Source organism: Fusarium sambucinum, chromosome III, assembly GCF_050947815.1.
Source record: "Fusarium sambucinum isolate potato_lamoka chromosome III, whole genome shotgun sequence".
In the NCBI taxonomy this organism is placed as follows: Eukaryota; Fungi; Ascomycota; class Sordariomycetes; order Hypocreales; family Nectriaceae; genus Fusarium; species Fusarium sambucinum.
Window position 1 is genome coordinate 1447015 of NC_139292.1, and position 20694 is coordinate 1467708.

Consider the following 20694-nt stretch of genomic DNA (forward strand, 5'->3'; position numbering starts at 1 on the left):
CTTGGTATGGTAGGTGCAGCCATTCACATCGAGTGCGACTGTTGACAGTACTTCCGCGCATATTCAGTATTCCGATCTCGTGCGAGTGAATTGTTGAATGGGCAAGGGTCTGAGTTCCAAAATCACCCGACTATACATCTCAATCATCAAGTTGAATCTGACTGAATCTGATACCCTAGCCACATCCTGGTACTACTCGTTTGCATTGATCGCAATGCACTCTGCATTGAATAGAATTACATGCAGACTTAGCCTTTTGGCAATTGTTGTAACTAGTCATGAACTATATAGTCTATGCACTCAGGGTATTGTTAACGTTTCTACGCTATTATTTGTAAACAAAACCACGTTCGATCAATTGAAAGAATCCGGAGTGCAGCACGAACAATTGCAACTCCTTGCAGAACGAGAGAGCATCGACAGGGGTTAGAGAGCGGCGGCGAACGGAAAATCCAGGGTACCGGACCAATTAATCCATCATAAACTGTCTTGACAGAGCTAAAAACGGCTTAGACCAGCCAAGATGGGCGTGGCTGGTGGACAATCCCGGTGATCAGGGGTGTATAATCTCTGGAGCGATTCAGCATACTTTACAGTGGATTGTAGCGCACTTGCAGAGCACTTACAGCGACAAACAGAGTTACCCCCACTTTTACTGGCTCGTCTGGCACATTTCATTCACCCGTTTGGGTTATGCTGCTGGGACCGGTATTATTGGGAAAAAAAGGGACTCGAAGCGCTTCTCCGTCTCATTCATTACATTAGAACCTCCTTCATTATCACCACTTCAACCACTTACCACGCCAGCTGTTCACCGCGAATCATCGTATTCGACGTGATACTAAGCTCGAATACTGAGTGGATTTGTCAAATTTTGTTGCAGCTGTTCTACTCTTGGCGCTGTTGCGTTACAAGTTGCGGCCACTGCCAGAGCAAAAACTTCTGATCCATACAAACTATACGTACCTCACAACTCTCTCAGATCCGGATTGACTTCAGAATCCTTCAACCTTCAACCATCAACCGTAATCCTCTGCTCTTTTCTCATATTAGCCCGCGCAAACCTTTATTACTTCCCCCTTCAGCGCACGGCGTATCCTCTCTGCTCTTTGTTATCCGCGTTTCTGCTAGGGACAAGGTCTTTCATCGCGCCAAAAACACACACGTACAGCGTCTGCGCTTCTCTTTCATTACCCTGTCTTTTAGGTATGTACCTTACTCCCCTGTCACTGGCGCGTGGCACATTCTCACCTCTAACCTACAGGAAAAAAGTTGGTACCCGGCCCGCTACATACCTGCATTACTTACTTCCCTTCCTCTCAAACCTCACACCATCCGCCTTTCTTTCTCACCTCTAACTACATGATCCATCGTGCTCATCATGGCTGAGAACGAGTCTCCCGCAAGGGAACCTTCCGCTCGTGGTCGTGGCCGCGGTGGGAGAGGTCGTGGCGGTCGAGGTAGAGGAGGTGGTAGAGGTGGCTCTATTGCTGCAGTATCCAAAGCGGCTACTGCAAAGGTCGGTCGTGGTGGCTCACGAAGAGGCCGAGCAAAGAACTTCGCGGATTCGCGTGTCCAAGCTGCTTACGAGCGTCAAAGGCATCTCAAAGCCAATTACCAGGCTGTTGCTCACGCGCTCAAGCCGGCTCTGCAGGAGCTTGCCGAACGCACCATTGATGATGCCTTACAAAACCCAGAAAAGCATAAACATGCTAAAGAGTTCATACCTCTCATGCAAGAACTCCAAGATAACCTCGATGCTAAAATAGCCGAGTATACACGGCGATATAACAGAGACAAGGAGCTTGCTGAGCAGTTGCATGAGGCTCATGATTATGTCACCCACCAAGAATATCAGGTATGCTATTTCCTCTGACGTGACGCTATCACGTTTCCGAGATTCCCAATGAGGCTCTTGGCAAGTGCTCACAAACCCCCACAGAATGGCTACGAAGAAATCAAGGAGCAGTTCTACGAAGGACAAGAGAACCGTGCTCGCATTCTCAATTCATTGTATGACAAAGATCTCCCTGTTGATGTAAGTCAATTTTTTCTTAAATATTTTCATCCCTACTCTTTACTATTACATCGTCTGCATTCCGCATCCAAACATCTACCTTTTGCGTTAATTGGCGGTGCATCTGCTGACACACCCAACACAGGTCGTCGATGATCAGTATGAATACAAGGTCATCAGCGACGAACATTTTGATGAAGAATTTGGAATTTATCAGTGCAAGCTGGGCGGTGTTCTAGTTCCCTACCCTTCTCGTGTCCCGGGTACTGCCATGTGGCAAAAGGGACGCGATAATGAAGTGGCCGCCACTGCTGCTGTTAGTGCTCCTGTCACTTCTGCTCCCGCTGCCCCAGTCAAGAGTACTCGTGGCCGAGGCCGGGGTGCCAACAAGCGCAGAGCACAAGATCAACCCGAGGGCCAGCCCACCCCCAAGAAGAACACCAGAAGTAACCCTGACGATGCCGCCGCATCCCCATCGCTCTCTGCCCCAGCCCCTGCCAAAGGTCTTCTCGCTAGTGCTGCGGAAGTCGAGGCAACGCCTGAGGGCACACCGGCTGAGTCAGACTCAACTCCAGCATCCCCAGAACCCCCCGCCTTTGTCAACGGTATTGCGCATGCTGCCGTCGCTCGGGCACAAAATCTCAGACTGCCTGCTCGTGAGAAGAGCCCTCCATTGCCGAAGAACATGGGCGAGTCAGATGAGTACGGCTTCAGGATGTTTAACCAGAAGCCATCCATGCGAGAGAAGGGCATCAGCAGCCGTCTTTTCGTGCCTCGACCGTTCGAGTTTGAGAAATGGGAGATTGGCTTCAGAGACTCCACTAATGACTCTGGCAAGGGCCACACCCGTGCCAAGCGTGGCAAGTATCTCGATACTCCTGACAGCAACGGTTTGTATATCGATTCCTGGTGCAATGGCTTCGACTTTTCAAACACGAAGCCCTCCGACTTTGACAAAGAAACTGTGAAGCGTTTTGGAGTACACCCCAAATTTGGCATCATATTGAGAGATGCACCTGTCCCCGAGTCTAAAAAGACCCCTCACGTCATGCCAGGAAAACCTGTGGTCTATATCGCGAACCCTTCGGGTCGAATTTCGCATGCTTCTCGTTCCTTCTTGAAGACTGCTAATCATCGCCGTATGGAAGATAACCCGTATCGCTCCAAGGTCGGAGCTTCGATGAGACGATTCTGCAAACTTCAAGATATTGACCCCGATGAAATCAGCATTTCTGAGTATGTTCGATCTGAAGACGAGCTGCGAAGCAAGTCTCTGGGCACTGCTCTCAAGGAATTTGAAGCCAGACCTGTTGTCAGCCGGGAACCATCCGAATCTGAGGAGCCGGAGACTGAAGAACAAGTGATCGAAGCCGAGGATGTGGAAGCCTCGCAACCTGAAGTTGGATTTACCGGTATTTCCGTTCTCGCCCTTGCGAGTGCTTTCCTTGAAGCCGAGGAAAACAAAAAGGCACCCGAGCCTGTGCCTATGCCCGCGCCCAAGCTTGCTCGATACGACGCCATTCGTGACGTTTTTACCGATTCAAAGCCTACACCGACTCCCAAACCAGACACTAAACCCAACATTGGGCTCGATATCTTGGCTGCCTTGAGTGACATTGCAGGCACTTCTAACGAGCCTGCTCCCGTTCAAGAGTCGGTTCCAGTCTATGACACTGCAGCGACCGAGTATGCAATGGGCTACGAGCCAGCACCAATGTCTGAAACTTCTCATATGATCGATCCTATCGGAGTTCAAGAACAGCCAGTTTACCGCGATGCTATGGCAAATGGTATGGGCCCTGCGTCTATTCCACCGCATGGAATGCAAGACCATGATCATCGAGGTTCCATCTCCCGAACCAATGAGCTCCCGCCCGTCACTCCGAGCCAGGCGCCGATCGACCCTCGTTTCAACTCTAACATCGTTGAGGTTCCTCAAGGCTACATGCACCAGCCTCACGCTCAGCTGTCAATGCAGTCAAGCGGCTCAGTGCATGGTCACCCCGGGGAGGCACTGCCCTACCCACCCATTCATGACCACAGCGTGCCACAGCATCCGTCGGTGCGACATTCTGAGTACCCTCCTCCCCCTCCCTCCCAGGGTCCTCCAGTTCAAGACCAGGGGACATACCTGTCACATAACAGCTACCCGAACCCAGATCACCGTGATGCTCATATGGCCTCCGGCCGTCCCATCGATCCCGGATATCCTCCCCGTCGATTAAGCTACGCACCCGAGGCTCCTAGCTACTCGCGCCAATACTGGTCGCAACCTCCACCGCCTCCCGGTCCTACGACCGCTGCCTCTGCTCCTCCGGGGCCGGCCCCAGGCTCAGTGTCATCTCACTACTCATCTCCAGCTCCGCCTTCGACCCGGATACCCTTTTCTCACAATGGAAGTGCCGAGCCTCTACCCCCACTACGCCCATCGAGGGGACGCAATCAATCCCTCCAGGACGAGGCACTTTTGGAACCTAGTTTACGGTCATCTGGTTCATATTACCCTCCTGGCCCTCCTCGCCCTTACCACCGAGGAGGCTACCCTGGCCCCGAGTCACATGGGCAACCGCAACTGCAGCCCATCGCAACAGACCGAATTCTGCCAAACCCGCAGACTGCCGGGCAAGGTTACATGACCTCGCCTCATCAAGGCTACGCACATCAAGTACTATCTCCAACGTATGCGAACCCCCCTCCTATGCCTCCGCACATGGCTCAAAGCCCCCAAGAGAATCATCAGGGTCTGCCCAGTTCAATTCATCGTCATCGATCTACCCCTTCAGGGTCGTCTGATGCTGGTAACAAGTACCGCAAGCTGCAACCAGCTCCCATTCCCTCGCATCGGGCGTGGCCGAATAAGCCCGAACTCAAGACCATCCCGTACGACCACAAAGAGACCGGGTCCGCCGCCGCACTTCCCAGCTCTGGCCCGACTCAAATTCGAGGATGGAGCGTGAATCAACCACGCAAGCGAGGCAGCAAGGAAAAGGGCGAGCCTGGCCAAGATCGAGAAGACTCGCGATAGAATGGTGATAATTCTTCTTCACAGGCAGATGGGCAAACTAAACCGAACAAACCTTTCAAGTCCGTCCGATTTGCGGAGCCTCTCTTCGGTGACCCAGCTATCGTCCAGAAATCTAACAAGCGAAAGCGTGCTGATCTGCAAACGAATAAGGATCATGTGGAAAGTGAGTTATCGGGAGAGACTCAAGCGGAGAAGGATGAGGACGTTGTAATCATCAACACGGACGAGAACTCAAGCAAACGACAACTACGCCCTAGAAAGTCCAAGGCACCCCTGGTAAAACCAACTGCCTTGACAGTTGAGCCACCAAAGAAGAAGCCAAGAGTGACCGCAGCGCGTAAGCCAGCCGCTGTTGCGCCTGCCAAGACGGCGTCAAAAAAGACGATAATCAAGATTGTCCGATCCAACTCATCGAAGAATGCGACCGCCAAAGCTACGGGTACCACCGCGAAACCCAAAACTACGAGCAACAAATCTTCAAAGGATCCGGAGCCTTCAGTTAAGGAAGAATCGTCTGATGACGTCCAAATCATCAAGAGTCAGCGATCAGTTATCGTCATTGATAGCACTGACGAGAGCTCAAATTAAAAATCGACACCGGGAAGATAAGATGACATTTCGCTCCTATTGAATGACAACCTTATTCCTCCCAACCCCTTTCCCAAGCAACCGCAGCGCAGTTGCTATGATACCCAAAAAATTATATACCCGAAAATCGGTTTGACTGCATACCGGCCTATCTAATTATTATCAACGTTGAGGACATAGATCCCCCGTTTTTCGCATCAGCGGCGTTAGGTAAGCATGTCTACGGACATGTAACATCAATGACCTGCATTTTGATATTTTATCGCTCTCGACCTGCATGTTCAGCACTTGTTTTTTTTACCTTGGCTTTCAACTTGCTTCGTTATGAAAGTGCACGTCAGACATCGGTGGAAAATCATTCGTCAATGAGGGACCCAATAGCTGCACTCAAAAGAGTCGATGTACATCTTTGAAGGCGAATACCCAGGCGATCGCAACCATGATTCTTTCTTGGAGGAACAGGGGCATGAAAGGCTTTAGGACAACGGGGATGTGCCACGTATATACTTAGTCGATAAAGATTACGAAGCTAAACAAGAACGAATAATGAATTCTAGAATGCAATGCGAAAGAAATGTGATGTACGTGATGGTTCATCAGCGTGATTACTTCGGTCATGGGTCGTTACAGTAGTTTAATTGAGTAGATTGCTGTATTAAATCTTCTAGGCCCCAACGATTCCTTACGCGAAAATGATTCCCTTATGCGAAAACTCTTATTTAGTGTACAAAGGTATCATCGATCCCAACTGTCATACATCCTTGCTAAAAGGCTGAAGATAAAGCCTGTTCCCTTCCCTCCCATGATTCCAAAAATTGTACAACGCCTCGTGAAATGGCACCGTCTAAATGCGTATCGGTAAGATGGCGAGTCGACTACTGGGTCTCTGAGGCGCTGGGGTTCGCCTGCGCCTCCTGTGCGGGTTGCTCTGCTGCGGCCTGAGGTGCTGGCACAGCGTTGAGTTGTGTAGGATCGGCGAGGGAGCCATCCGGCATAGCGATGAAGTTGCCGTTTTGGGGCATACCACCAGCAAGCATGATAGGGTTGCTATGGTGAGGTAAAGCACCCATCGCAGTAGGGTCGATGCCCATAGGGAAACCATCCATGCCGCCGCCCATCATCATAGGTGCACCGCCATTTGGGACGGTGTGATCGGTAAGCAGGGATGCTCCGAGAGAGCCTTCTGGGTGCAGAGGGTACATGAGCGCCTCCATGGTGTTACCATCAAAGACAACCATGTTTTGGATAGGCTGTTGAGTCTGTCCGAGTACATTGATGACATCTTGAGCAAGCTGACCACCGAGGATAGCGGAAACAGGAGAGATCTCGCTGACAAGGTTCTGAAGGAAGCTGCGTAGAAACTCGGGACGAAGTGTTTCACTAGGTAGACCAAGGGCTTTGTGCTTCTGGGTGGCGATCTGCGTGAACATCTTAAGGTCTTCGCGATTGCTGGGAACACGGCCGTTCTGGAGTTGCATGAACTCCCAGAGAGCACGGAGACAAGACAGAGCAGGGGTTACACTCTTGAGTCGTCGCTTGGACTGGGTGTACTCGGTAGGGAGGACAGCGACGTCGCTGGCGAGGAACCACGTGGAATATAGCTCGCGCTTGGTAACAGACTCGATTGTTTTAGGACCTTCCTTGCGGGTCTGAACGTCAACGATAGAGCGCGTACGAGTTTCTGTGCCAGTGGCTGTTGGTACGTTTCCAAGGTCACGCTGGATGACATAATCATGCTCGATCAAATCGCTGAAGATGAAGCCGTAGAGGCCATGGCAGCCAGCAGCATAGAAAGCCTTGCAGTTCAGGCGTGTGGCTGTGTTGATGATGTTAAAAGACTCGGGGTCAAGGTCAGTTGCAATGACAATGTCGTAGGCAGCGAAATAGCTTGGTCCCTTGGTCTTGACGCCTTCTTCGTCAACATGAACGTGAACACGAGGGTTAAGCTTCCTCAGGGCGGCACTGGCAACCTGAGCCCGGTTTTTACCAATGACGTCCTCGTCATCAGGAAGTAGAAATTGAGCACCACGGTCGGCTTCGGTAACAGTAGCACTGTCGAGAAGAGTCAAAGAGCCAACACCAGCAAGGACAAGGTTCTTGGCGATCTCGTTGGCGAGAGCTTTAATGGTGATGAGAAGAATGTTGGCGCTTTGGATCTTTGCTTGAGCAGCCATGCCCCATAGGCGAATTTGACGATCATAGAGAGCAATCTCCTCTGTGACGTGTTAGAGTCTGTACCGGCTGAGTATGCGATTCATGGGTGCAAAACTTACCGGCGCTCACAGTAGCAGGAGGCGGTGCTACTGGAAGACTAAATCCTTGATTCTGGCCATTTGGGAGGTTCATTCCAGGCTGCATCATGAAAGAAGGATCAGCCATAGGCATTTGCATGCCCAACAGGGAAGGGTCTGCCATGAGAGAAGGGTCACCCAACATAGCCAAAGCTCCAGGGTTCATCGGGTTAAGGACGTGGTTAGAGAGGTGTGGGATACCATTGCCGTTCATGTTGGCGCCGACATCGATGGGAGGGATTCCCTGTTGCGCTGAGGTATCTGGAAGCTGTTGCACCTCAGGCACAGCTTGAGGCTGGCCCTGGTTTTGATTTGAGGCGTCCATCGAAGTTCAACAAACGTGAAGGTGTGGTGAAGATGAGAGTCGATGAGATGAGGTAAAGCCGAAAAGGTCCCGTATAAGGCTGAGAGGTTGCGGATCGAAATCGCAAAATCGTTGTTGTGAATAAGAAGGCAAAGACGCGTGACGAGACAAGCCCAGCCTGCTGGGATTATGTTCGGCTCCTCCCAGACAGAACAGACTGTTTTCGTATTGTTTTCATTCACTGTGTATGCGGGTATCCGAAACGTCGCGGGTAAGAATGTTCTTGATTGCTTGTTTGTCAAGAGGAGCTGAAGATAATTATATCTCGATTGGATTGAATGTTGGCTTTGGAGGTGAAGGAGTCCGCTGTAGCTCAGTGAGCTGGCATGAAAATGATTGGTTGACAGAAATTGTTGGCGGGATCGGCATCCATTGCCAGAAGGTCGGAGTGGGCCCTGAACGCGCTCTGGGGAATCTATTGCCTGCAAGGTACAGAGTACGATGACATGGGTAGACTTGAAGAGGATGTGAATGCAATCAAGTTTTATTTACATATTACCATGATCAACGGAAGTATGTATACTTAGATCTACATATCCTCTTCTTTATTGGAATAACTATCGTGTAGCCTTTCCTGCCTATGCCTTTTTTATTGTCCCAACTAACAACCACCTTTTCCCGATAAGCGGGCCTCAGGGTATCGGAAAAATTGACCGCTGGAAGCATAAGAGACGAAAATAATGAGACACTTTATGCTTCTTAGGGTGTAGTTCCTAGACTGCTTATTTTTATACCCTAAGACTTAGGAGGCCATTTTTTCTGCTACCCAGTAGGCGGGAACCAGATGGATCTATGGTTACGCTTCTATCAGTCACGTGAGATGAATGAACAATTATCAACCTTGTCTTGATGTGTTGTATAATAAACTGATACGATAAATGAGTTTTGGTGAGAGAGATATGAGTGTGCGAGGTGACGCGGGTCTTATTAACGTACTGTGTATAGTGTAGTACCTATCATCTGAGATCCGCAGACCACAACTCAAGATGATCTGTCGCTTTTGACAGACTGAATAGCCTCCACTTACAAGCCCAAGATTATTTCGTGTTACTGTGGATGCCTAGGTTAGTAGGTATATATCGCATGTAGTTTACCGCGGGTCCTATAAGACCAACAATTCTTGATTAGTTATTGATCCTTACTGTCAGGATGATCGGTTTCTTTAGGATCAAAGTCAGGTTTATGACAGTACCTAGGTATATTAACCACCTATCCAAGGCTCTCTTTTTGAAGCAGGAAAAACGAAAGAGATAAAATAAAAGCAAAGCCATCACAGGACATGATAAGCCCAGTCTTACGGAAAATATAGAGCAACGTTGTGTCACAATTCTTTTTCGTTTCTCAGGTAGCACGATGCCAGTCTAACAGGTCGAATGCACCAAAAATACAATACTCGTACAATGTGGCACATAGGACGGCATCCTCAAAATATTTAAAACCCGCAAACTGCAAGAAGAACAAAGAAAAATTAGTTTCAATCCCGAATAAACGATAAAGCGCAGAATACTACCTCCTTTTGCTCAATTGAAACGAATATGTGGCAGAGTTCAGGCAATTCATCCCTGCGGCTTATTCTACCGCCTTTGTCTGTCCCCAGCATATGTTGCAAAGGCCAGCCAGCCCAGCCAGTTTTCTCACGACACCCATTTTTTATTACTCACTTATATCAGACCACAACGTTGCCTACCTGTTTGTAATAATAATGCTTTATTGACCTGTATTCAAGTTAACAAACCCCTCACCGCTCCGTTATCGTACCTTATCCACCTCTGACGCTATCAATATTCCTCTTTCTTTCTCTTGGTGAGCCCGTCCATACTTAGACTACCTATGCCCGCCCCGCCAAAGTACGGCGGCTGTCACAATGATGCTCTACTGCAGCCAAGGTCAGGTCAGGCGTACACTGCACACGAGCATACAGTACCAGAAAGGGCAAGGCAGAGAGAGAAAAAGGCGCATGTTGCCTTTGCAGAGTTAGCAGAAGGGCTTCTGCGACAAAGAGGCGAACCTGTCCTTCCGCATACTAACTGACAAAACTCCCATAGCCGAACCATTCGCACCGTATTATACCTGCTTTGTAGTCGAGACCACACCAAACCCGGGCTGTTCCTGTTCACGTGGTAGCAAGATAGAGAAACCGACACCTTTACTCACTGCACGCACGATTCATTGTCTGCTGACAGCGTGAACAACATCGAATCAGCACCACCATATCACTCACCATTATCCGTCCGTCGCTACTACGCCGGACCCTTTATCCACCTTATCACCTAAATATACCAAAGACAGGGTCCTTCGTCAATCAAACCCTCGATTCGCTTCGCTCCGCCCAAATCCCCACGTCATAAGTCACAGTCACAGCCGTACTTAGTTATAGTCCGCAACAATTAGCAGTGTTGTACCCAGTATTATAGGAAACCCCCAGTCCGCCCAGTCAAGTCCAGTCCCGCAGTTATTCACAATGTCTGGCCGGTCGGGATCGAACTCCCACCGTCGCCATTCTCGAGAACCCGCCGACGACTTTCCACCTCTTCCAGTACCCCGACTGCCTTCTCTTCGAGCCCTCGCCCACGCGCAACGAGATCGTGACCGAGATAGCCCTTCGCCGAACTCTCACAGCCGCCCTCAATCTCGACATTGGTCAGCGGCTGCTCGCCGCGCCGAGCGCATCCGCAACCTGGAGAATAGACCTCCAGGCACCGGCTTCGACGACTTTGAACGACCCATGGACAACGGCTGGCCGACATCTCGACGCACTGACCGTATGAGGAACGCCGAGAACAGCAGACCCGCCAATCTTGAAGACATTGATCGACATCTCGAAGAAGCAAACTCCCACTTGAGGGCCGTCCTTGATCGCCAGCACCCTCCTCCAATGCCGTCCAACTTCTCCCCTCCGCTCCGTCCTACAAACTTGCAAGACTCGAATCGACGGCATAAGCGCCGAAAGTTGGATTCTGACAGGCTCGCACCCTTCCGAAGCTTTCGTTATGGAAAGTACGGCCAGGTCGAGCAGGGCGATCTCAAGATGGAGATAGTCAGCTGTGATGGCGGCATGTTCTCCAACGAGTCGTCTTATGCCGCCGAGAATATACTCAAGAATGACGCCTCTGTGTATTGCACCAAAGGCAATCGATGTAATATTGTCTTGCGGCATCAAGGCGGCACCGTCTTTACTCTCCGGGAACTGGTCATCAAGGCACCTGGGTCAATGAACTATTCACATCCGTAGGTTGCCCCATGCGTTGCCTTGCGATACCGGCACCGTGGCTGACTACCTATGCACAGAGTGAGAGAAGGAATGGTTTTTGTGGCCATGACCCAGGATGAAGTGCTGAACCGGACAGCCCAGTATCAGATCCAATATGCGCCACACTCGAATGAGCCAAATCATGAAGGAGATTCAAGAGTTTTGCAGTCTATTCCAACCGAAATAATATCAGTTCAACACCACGAGAATGGAACTACAACCACGAGATCTCGCCCGCCATACCCATATCGAAGTAATGCCGACGATTATGAGCCACGAACTCCACAGATGCCTCGAGAATTTGAATCCAATCTTCCAGGCCTTCAAGTTACAACGGAATGCTCCGATGATGAAGATGATGAATACGATAATCCTCGTCTCTATCGCCGAGCACCTGATCGCATCGGCTCACTTCCTTTCGAAACGCTAGACTCTGATTCTGATGAGAATGATAACCCATTTAACCCTGAATATCTCGACGACCATCATCCCTCCCACTGGCGTCTTTACAGCAGTGCTGCCAATACTAGTGGTCCAGGCTTCTCCCCTTCACGCCTCCGCGAACGAGAGAGAGGAGCGTGGGAAAGAGAGTGGGAGCGAGAACCTGATCGCTCAAATCGATCCCATTCTCTCACCGCAGCCTGGGAAGCCCACGCTTCTGCCACACAAGATGCCGTACGAGCTGTCGGCGGCGGTCAGCTCCTCTCACCACACGCTCACTTTTACATCGAGAAGAAGAAGAGCAAATGCACAATTCGTTTTGATCCTCCCGTTTCAGGCAGATTCATCCTTTTGAAGATGTGGAGTTCTCACCATGATCCCACAAGCAACATTGACATTCAGTCCGTTTTAGCTCGGGGGTTTGCAGGGCCCCGTTATTTTCCATCAGTCGAGTTGCGTTGAGATTGCTTTTTGGAAGAGCGAAACAGAAAAGATTCTGACTTTATTTTATACATGATTATGGCAATATACCCGTTCAGAGTTGCTGTTTCACCATTATTTTCACTGTGTTCTTGATCTGATTCATATTGGTTCACAAGTAGTTACACGAAGTATTTGCTGGCATCTGATGGGATGCGCCTGTGGAACAGAGACATGTACTGCAAGGCGCTCACGACTGTATGACCACTTCTAAGCACAAAGGCTGCGTCAAGCGTACAAATGTTGACACGCACATAGCGAATGATAAAATGAGAAATTATGAATGTGTAAATCACCAATGACTTCATTCAGGGCTCCATGGCCAAAGTTGTCAATCTATACGCTACAGTTGAAACAAGAAGGTTGGGGCTTTTGCAAGCAATCAAATGACGATGATAGTGGAACCCATTAGAGTGACGAAATGAAGGTAACAGGAACAGGAACAGGGCTGGCTGAAGCTGAAGCTGCACAGGATTGTGACAGGAGTTCGTGCAACCTATTCACAGATAGTTTATTTGTCGAATTTATGCGGTGGCGGCCCAGCCCAAGGGTACCTCATGTGGTTGGAATTGTGTGGTAAACCTTTGTCAAGCTGAGTTATGAGATTCCATAGCATCGTCAAATGTAGTGACCTATCAGAGGCAACTAGTATTGTGATATGGCCTAAAACGGACGACAAAGACACTGGAGGAGGGTTTGCTCCAGAAGGCGAGACTGTTGGATATGATAGATTCCGTATTTAACCCGTATTTAACGGAGGAATGAGTTATGCTAAAATTTAACTATATTTTCCAAACTTTATAGACATCTGTGGACTACGGTTTGGTACAGCATCTATCTGTACTTTATATTAAGATCTTCAAGTCAGTCGTCCAGCGTGCCGCTGCAACTCTCAACTACCCATGAATATCACATGGACCTGATTAAGAACAACTCATGGTCTGGGGTTTAAAGAGGCATGTGACGCCATGTTTGATTCTGCTGATCACACCAAACGACCACAGGATCCAGCCATGGCCCGCCCACAGATCGTGGCAACCAAGTTTGCCAACGTGCCGGGTTAAAACTCTGTTCCTGTTCTAGACCAGGGTAGCTCAAGGGACCAGACACCCAGATTGATGGAAGGGAATGGCCTGGACTCGCCAGAGGGAGTCTGAGTTTGCATTAGGCTTGTGAGCTGAAGAAGGTATGTGGACGGAAGAGCTTGAGATGGGATGGATGGCCACTTTGCTTTTTGCCTTTCTGCAGGTTCCCGTGCAGGGGTAGAGAGGAGAACGTTGAAGCCGTCCGTTCGGTGCAGTAGTGTAATGCAGGTGATACCGCATGATTTATTTACTACTATGTACGTATCATTACGGGTAGTACTAAACACTCAGCTAGGGATCTCGAGCGATGCGATATGGCATTAGCATGTAGTATTGGCAATGAAGTGTTTTGTTTCAGGGTGTTGCAGTGAGGGAAATTCTCCCGAAAAGGGGACAGCCGGTAGATCCTTGCTTTCAGGGTTCAATATTGAATCGAAATACGGATACCAGGCCCAACCATCGCCTTTTGAAGGGTCATTATGACTCTAATATTCGTACGTATGTCCAGAAAAGAGAGACCCAGAACCAGCCTCCAGTTACGTCAAACTCAAACCCAAACCCACAATATCGATTAAATAGAGTGTTCTTACAGAGAAACAGTGGCGTCTTTTTTTGCATTCCTCAGCAATAGGGCAGGGATCAACGCTAAAGCGTTACCAAGCTCGGCTGGCTTGTTCTCCCAGCAGGTGGTAGTGAGACACTAGGGCTAGATGTTGGACGACACTGAGTATTGTCTCGTCCGGAAAGGGTTTCATGAACAAAGGGAATGTCTTGTTCAGAAATGTAGATACGATCATCCTTTTATTCGAACACTATAAGTACGTGCCTATTTCTAGGCATAGCGTAATGCATGGCATCGATATGTAAACTGGTGGCTGGCCGTCTACTTACCTGATCAGTACAAGTCCGTTAGCCGCTAAAGAACCCCTCCCCTCCACGGCACCAGAGCCCGACCCCGGCTGAATCCACCTTCAAAGAACCTAACTTCAAGGTGTACGCCGAACAGACAGCCAGCAAACACTAACTTGGCCCAACCATTCGTCAAGGCATCAGCCGAACCCGGCCACACGCAAAATCAGAAGTGGTGTCAAGGTTCTCATCGTCCAGCTTGATATCTCTTCTGCAGCCATAAACATCGTCTCTTCCACCGACACAACTTTTTCCCTCCCCAGCTGTTACACCGAACAACGACACGCAGAATCGATAAACACCTCTCTCTCCACCACCAAACACCTATACGATCGTCAGTGCTAGCGTCTTTCTGGCGTTGGTCCAACTGGGTTCCGTTGCTTTGGATCCCTGCACCATCAATCTCCCAGACCCCTTGGAACCGAGACGACAGCAATTATGCATCCTCTGGATCCTCAGGCCCAGGGGCTTGTTGACGAACGACTTACCGAGGAGGAGCATGGACAGTTCCCCATTGAATATCATTCGCGTCTAACAGGACCGAGCTCCCCTGCGTCGTATGGCTCCAGTATTCGCGCTTCGACCGCCCGGAGGCGAGCTGCCATGTCAAACAAACCCATAAACAATCATTTATCAGAAACCACACCTCTCCGTCTTTCCCCAGCGGCTCTCCAGACTCCTACTACTCCTCAATCGACACCTCGCTCAACTCCCTCCGCTGTTCCTCTCAACTTGACTCCACCTTCAGCAGCCCATTATCTTCCCAGCTGTTCCGTACGAGCTCGCGATCCTGGATCTCATGTAGAACCAACCTCTCCAAAGCTTCAGTCACCTTTGCGCCACTCCATTAACCTCAACAGCAACACCCTCGACGTTGAGTCACAGCACTACCGGATCTCCAGCGATAAACCCAGGGCCCAGTCAGTCGATATGTCATTCACTGGTGATAACAAAAGGCCCACTGCGAGCAGGACTCGATCAAGTCTGCCTGCTGTCGTCGAAGAGCCTGGTCGAAACCGCTTCCCGACTTGGTTTTCTCGACCCAACGCACCAGCGCCTTTATCAACAGCTATCCCAGAACGGCGACGCAGCACATCATCCGCCTCCAAGTCATCAACACCAACTTCAGCTCGCTTTAACTTCTTTGGCGCCCTTACTCCTACCCCTTCCACTGCTTCTCCCACCGAGGAGCAAAACGAGGCCCTTATGAATCTGGACATTGAACAGGGTCTTTTCCCCAACGGCGTTCCTGTTGAAGGAACCGCATTCTCGCCATCCGCTTTTAAGAATCTTCAGATGAACGCCACCGGACTGTTGAGCAAGTTCCAGGCTGCTTATGAGCAACGTACAACAGAGTTCCGGGAACTCCAAGCTGAGCGCGATCTTCAAGAATCCAACAAGAGTGAAGCCGAGCTCAAGGTCGAGCAGCTCGAGAAACAACTCGAGGAACAATCTACAATCATGGCAGAGCGTGACGCCATGATCGAGTACTTGCTCAACCAGCTAGCTCATGAAAAGGACCAAGCAGATCAAACCTCAAGCGGCGAGAAAGAGAACACCACCTCAGCAGCTTCAATCGTGTCAGAGGATCTGGGTGTTGACGAGGACCGACTCAGACGCTGGCGAAAGAGCACATCAACCTCGTCTGACGATGAGAGTGTGGACGAAGTCAGCGTGTTTTCTCGATCACGGAGCCCAACATTCTCCACCACTATATCGGAGATCAGCCCTATCACAGCCCCTACGGCTCCAGCCGCTCCGGTGAAGCCAGTGACTCTTGAGCCTCCTCGCGCGGCACGAAACAGCGCTCCTCAGATGAGTCCATTCCAAAAACTCATCCGAGGCATTTCCAGTGAAAAGCCCAAGCCTGCACCTGTCTCGTCCTGCCTCAACTGTCAAGGACAAAACGCCAGCATGGCTTGGGACACTGTGAATCTACTCAAAGATGAAAACAAAGGACTCAAGGTCAGGGTGGAAGAGTTGGAAACCGCAGTTGAGGGTGCTCTCGACGTTGTCAACGGTTTCGGCTTATGATACAAGTTGAAGTCGTGTTCAAAAAAGAAAAAGATGATGACCTAATGTGAAACATTGGATGGGCATCCGGCTGCATTGTTACACAAGAACGTGGCGTTACAATCACATCGCACTTTGTCGGCATCTTCAAATGGTCTATATTGTTTTATTGGAGTTTCATGGTTTATAAAGCCGGATTGGGTATACGGCGGCGTTCTCTGGGCATTTGATACCATTCTGCATAGGTCTAAAGACCAATTTTACCTTCGTTAGCTAAGAGGCAAGATAGCCTCGATAGATACCTTTATGTGGATTGAACCACTACATTGAATAAATCTCAGATTCTTGATCAACTCTTGATTAAATGCTTCCCTGTGAACTCATCGGAAAGAGCTGTACAGGAACAGTATCGGTGCTGAGCATTGTCCTGCTCTTTGCACATTTCAGCATTCTAGCGCTTGGAAAGAGAGGATCTTTCGTCACCAGAATACCGATAGGGCAAATGCAGTGTATCTTAGGACCACGCAACATGTCCGGCTCAGAATGTTTGAAGAAGTTTTGTTCAATCTTGCCAAAAAGCCATACAATTTGCTGCGCTCATTAATATGGAACAGGTAGCACCAAACATAGCCTGTCGCTCATAATTTGAAGAGGAATTCCTCTGCTTTGAAAGTTGATTGAACATGAGTCCCGAGTTTCTTGTATGAGAACTTGGAGTCCTACTTCGGAAATTCGACCTGAGATTTCTCACGGCAAGCTGTGTTTGGAGTCGCTGGAAAGCTAGAAAAGATTGACAAAGTCAACGCAATCCTAAGCCGGTCATAACCATAACCGCTATACGCTGTCCAGCGTCGAGACACCTAATATCCTGGTATCGCACCCCCAGTATTTTCAAAGCTACAGCAACTTCACAGTAGCTTCACCGGTCATCTCTTTTTGGCCCTTTCTTTTAATATTTCTTTTGATTGATAGGTTCGTAATCTGGTCGAACACCTTTCTCGCTTGACGAGGTATATGTACAAAACTTCCCCACACCCAAACAGTGCTCAAGGTCTTCCCGCTTTATCGTCTGCCGTAAATGCCCACTCTAGCGGTGCTCCTCGCCATGGTGGTGCTCGTCCTCGAGGAAGAAATACTCGTAGCCGCAGTAGACAGTGAAGGCGACTGTCGCGATGCCGAGACCAGGGAAACCGCTCTTGAGGCGGTTCCAGCGGGTGTAGGGGCCCTGGTATCGCCAGGCCTCACTGAGAGGGAGTCAGTATGACAGATCTTGCGTACGGTGTAGCAATTAGCAATAGGTTTTCACGGACTTTCGCTCCCAGGGATCGTATCGAGGCTGGCCGGTGGATGCTTGGAACGCTCGCATGTTGAAGCCAGTGATGTTGGGCTTGGGTCCGCCTGCGGCGGCTCGTAGTACTCTACATGGCGCATCTGTTAGCTTATGATGGTCAATTGCATAGTCAATTGATCCGGTCGAAGATCTAGAGGATCGCGTCGTACCTCGTGGCAAGCATCGTGGGCTGGAGACGAGATTCTGGCTGGTAGTTGGATCTGACGACAAATGAAATGGGCGAATGGAGAGCGAGCCAATTCGACCTTAGTGATGCTGGCGCTCTTTCCCCCCGTCACTCAAGTAAAACTGGGGCTCTTTCCTCTGCAAAGAAAGAAGATCGGATCAAAGTGGCCGCTCTCTCCGATATGACGCACGGACCATATGAATCTGCCACCTCGAGCTCCTCATCTGTGGTCTTGATACTGTAGTCTTGAGAAAGCATATCAGCAAACCATTATCAAAGCTTTTAATCCACATTCTGTACTCTATTAATTATCTTCTGTCTTACAGGCTAGGAAATAATTATTATAGCGACCAAGGTACTCGCCTTTTGTTGATTGGCCGAGACCCCTCATACATATCTTCGTCACTCCTCCAACCCACTCTCTCCACCATTCGACGTGGAATCAATAAAACCACCCGCCGACGCAGCCCACGATACTTTACGACTGTTCGACGAAGTTCTAGGCTACATCTGGTACTCGTTTCGATTTGTACTGGAAGTGAAGACATTTCAAGCATTTCGAAGCTACTCCAATGAGCGAAGAATCCGCAAACAAACGGCAGCTATAGGAACCGCCGCGAAATAAACCCAAATCCAAACCCAAACCAAGTAAAACAACCAAACGGGAAACAAGAGAGGATTCTTCTAGTGCCAAACATTCTGAAAACCCTCATCCAAAAGAGGAACATCCGCAGCCGCCCGAGGATTCTCAGGAAGGCCAAGTCACACCTGTTGAAGGGCAATATCACAGGACACTCTCCTACACCGGCCAAGATTTCTTCATGCCGCCGCCGCAACTTCGGGGCTTCGGTGGGGGGCCTGCTGTGGCAGCGCCATATCACCAGGGTGGCTTCCCCTCCCATGGCCAACCGCAGGGTGGTATGCCAGGCGCGAACCAGTATATGAATGCCAATGCGCAGCTTGGACCCTTCTCTGCTAACGGCAATGCGTTCACATCTGGCCTCAACAGTCTCAACACTCAAGGATTTGCCGATACAGGATTCGGAAGCCAGAGCGCAAGGATGGGCTTCCACGGCCCTGCTGCCGCACTACAACAATCACAGCATGGACAGCTTCACCAGAACATGTTGATGGAGCACCCCACAATCAGGTCGCAGCCTAACAAGGGCAGGATAAGGGAGGTGTGGAAACATAACCTGCATGACGAGATGGCCGTGTTGCGAGATCTAATAGACAAGTACCCTTACATTGCGATGGTAAGACAGATGGAGTAACACTGGCTTCAAAGATGTACTGACCGCTATGAAAAGGATACCGAGTTTCCGGGTGTGGTTGCGAGGCCCATGGGAGGATTTCGAGGGAAGAGCGATTACCACTACCAATGTCTGCGAACCAACGTCGACATGCTCAAGGTCATACAAATAGGCCTCACATTCTTCAATGAGGATGGCGAAACCCCGCCGGCACGACCAACGAACGACCTGAAGCTCGGCACGGCCGCGCAAAAGGCTGCAACCAATGCTCCTTTCCCTTGCTCGTGGCAGTTCAACTTTAAGTTCTCCATTACAGACGATATGTACAACGAGAAATCAATCGAGTCGCTTCAACAAGCCGGTATCAACTTTGAATTGCTTGATCGCGATGGTATTGATCCTCACGAATTCGCAGCTCTCCTCATCCCGTCTGGTCTAGTGTGCGAGGACCAGGTGCGGTGGATTTCTTTCCACGGTGGTTATGATTTCGGCTACCTCACCAAGCTTCTGATCTGCTTACCCTTACCTAATGATGAGGTTGATTTCGATCACAAGATGAAACTATATTTCCCCACAACATACGACGTGAAGCATCTCATGAAGCATGCGATCCGACTACACAACTCCGGTCTTCTCACACCTAATGATCCCAGCAGCGCTGAGATACTGCAAAAGTTTGAACACAAGTCAGGACTGGAAAATATCGCAGAAACCCTCAAGATTAAGCGTGTCGGTAATGCGCATCAAGCAGGATCTGACTCATTACTTACTGGGAAGGTCTTTTTCTCTATGCGCGACAAGATCTTTGCCGGTGACATCCCTGATGAGCACGTTGGTAAAGTTTGGGGTCTCGGATTCCCCGACTCGACCTCCAACATTATGTCGATGACGAACCAGCAAAACAACAATGACGGCCAGACAAATGGCAACGCACCCAGCACACCCAACACTACGAGTGCCGGGCTGGCTACTACCCCTGGACCTCAAGGCCACAATGGCATCCTCAACACAGGACCCATGACGCCTGGAGGAGGTGGTGGTGTATTTGGCAGCTTTGCTTTTGGTGGAAACCGATGAGAACTGAATCCCGCAGGATTTGCTAGCCTTCAAGGCTATTAAATATGCTGATGGTGTTAATGTTTTCTACGCCTCTTGATTTTGCCCTTTATGCCATCATCCTTTACTTGTACTCTTACAACCGCCCGTTTCACACAAAAGCGAGGTATCGTTTCGTGTGAAACAAACCGTACGCGGCGCGATATCATACCCCCTGATACTATGTGCGTCTTCACCTCTCGCTCCCACGCTTTTCTGCACGGGGCTCTCACGTTTTTGATATTGGAAGCTGGAAGGGTTCTAGGGATTCAACGGGGGAAAGGGAGTTGGGAAAAGGCACGGCTGGGAGGGAATACGGTGGTTTGCGTGGGTCGCGTGGTGTTGGCGCTGCTACTGCATGCTGTA

General features: G+C 49.8%; 6 protein-coding genes across 6 annotated transcripts; 4 read left to right on the top strand and 2 right to left on the bottom strand.

The window, feature by feature from the left end:
• Positions 1 to 1381: 1381 nt before the first annotated feature.
• On the top strand, positions 1382 to 5630 carry FSST1_010694 (uncharacterized protein; the record flags this gene model as incomplete). Its single annotated transcript, XM_083233751.1, has 4 exons — positions 1382 to 1858; positions 1943 to 2038; positions 2163 to 4970; positions 5067 to 5630. The coding sequence occupies 4 exons, from the start codon at positions 1382 to 1384 to the stop codon at positions 5628 to 5630; spliced, it is 3945 nt and encodes a 1314-aa protein (XP_083080390.1).
• An 875-nt stretch (positions 5631 to 6505) lies between these two features.
• FSST1_010695 (E1 ubiquitin-activating protein AOS1) lies at positions 6506 to 8246 on the bottom strand (the record flags this gene model as incomplete). Its single annotated transcript, XM_083233752.1, has 2 exons — positions 6506 to 7845; positions 7904 to 8246. 2 exons carry the CDS (start codon positions 8244 to 8246, stop codon positions 6506 to 6508), a joined length of 1683 nt encoding a protein of 560 aa, XP_083080391.1.
• A 2500-nt stretch (positions 8247 to 10746) lies between these two features.
• On the top strand, positions 10747 to 12438 carry FSST1_010696 (uncharacterized protein; the record flags this gene model as incomplete). The annotated part of the gene is made up of 2 exons (XM_083233753.1): positions 10747 to 11513; positions 11574 to 12438. 2 exons carry the CDS (start codon positions 10747 to 10749, stop codon positions 12436 to 12438), a joined length of 1632 nt encoding a protein of 543 aa, XP_083080392.1.
• A 2450-nt stretch (positions 12439 to 14888) lies between these two features.
• Positions 14889 to 16484, top strand: FSST1_010697 (uncharacterized protein; the record flags this gene model as incomplete). Its single annotated transcript, XM_083233754.1, has 1 exon — positions 14889 to 16484. One exon carries the CDS (start codon positions 14889 to 14891, stop codon positions 16482 to 16484), a length of 1596 nt encoding a protein of 531 aa, XP_083080393.1.
• A 1066-nt stretch (positions 16485 to 17550) lies between these two features.
• FSST1_010698 (NADH-ubiquinone oxidoreductase B12 subunit family-domain-containing protein) lies at positions 17551 to 17977 on the bottom strand (the record flags this gene model as incomplete). Its single annotated transcript, XM_083233755.1, has 3 exons — positions 17551 to 17707; positions 17774 to 17881; positions 17964 to 17977. The coding sequence occupies 3 exons, from the start codon at positions 17975 to 17977 to the stop codon at positions 17551 to 17553; spliced, it is 279 nt and encodes a 92-aa protein (XP_083080394.1).
• Positions 17978 to 18801: 824 nt separating this feature from the next.
• FSST1_010699 (CCR4-NOT core DEDD family RNase subunit POP2) lies at positions 18802 to 20310 on the top strand (the record flags this gene model as incomplete). Its single annotated transcript, XM_083233756.1, has 2 exons — positions 18802 to 19236; positions 19291 to 20310. 2 exons carry the CDS (start codon positions 18802 to 18804, stop codon positions 20308 to 20310), a joined length of 1455 nt encoding a protein of 484 aa, XP_083080395.1.
• Between the last annotated feature and the right edge of the window lie 384 nt (positions 20311 to 20694).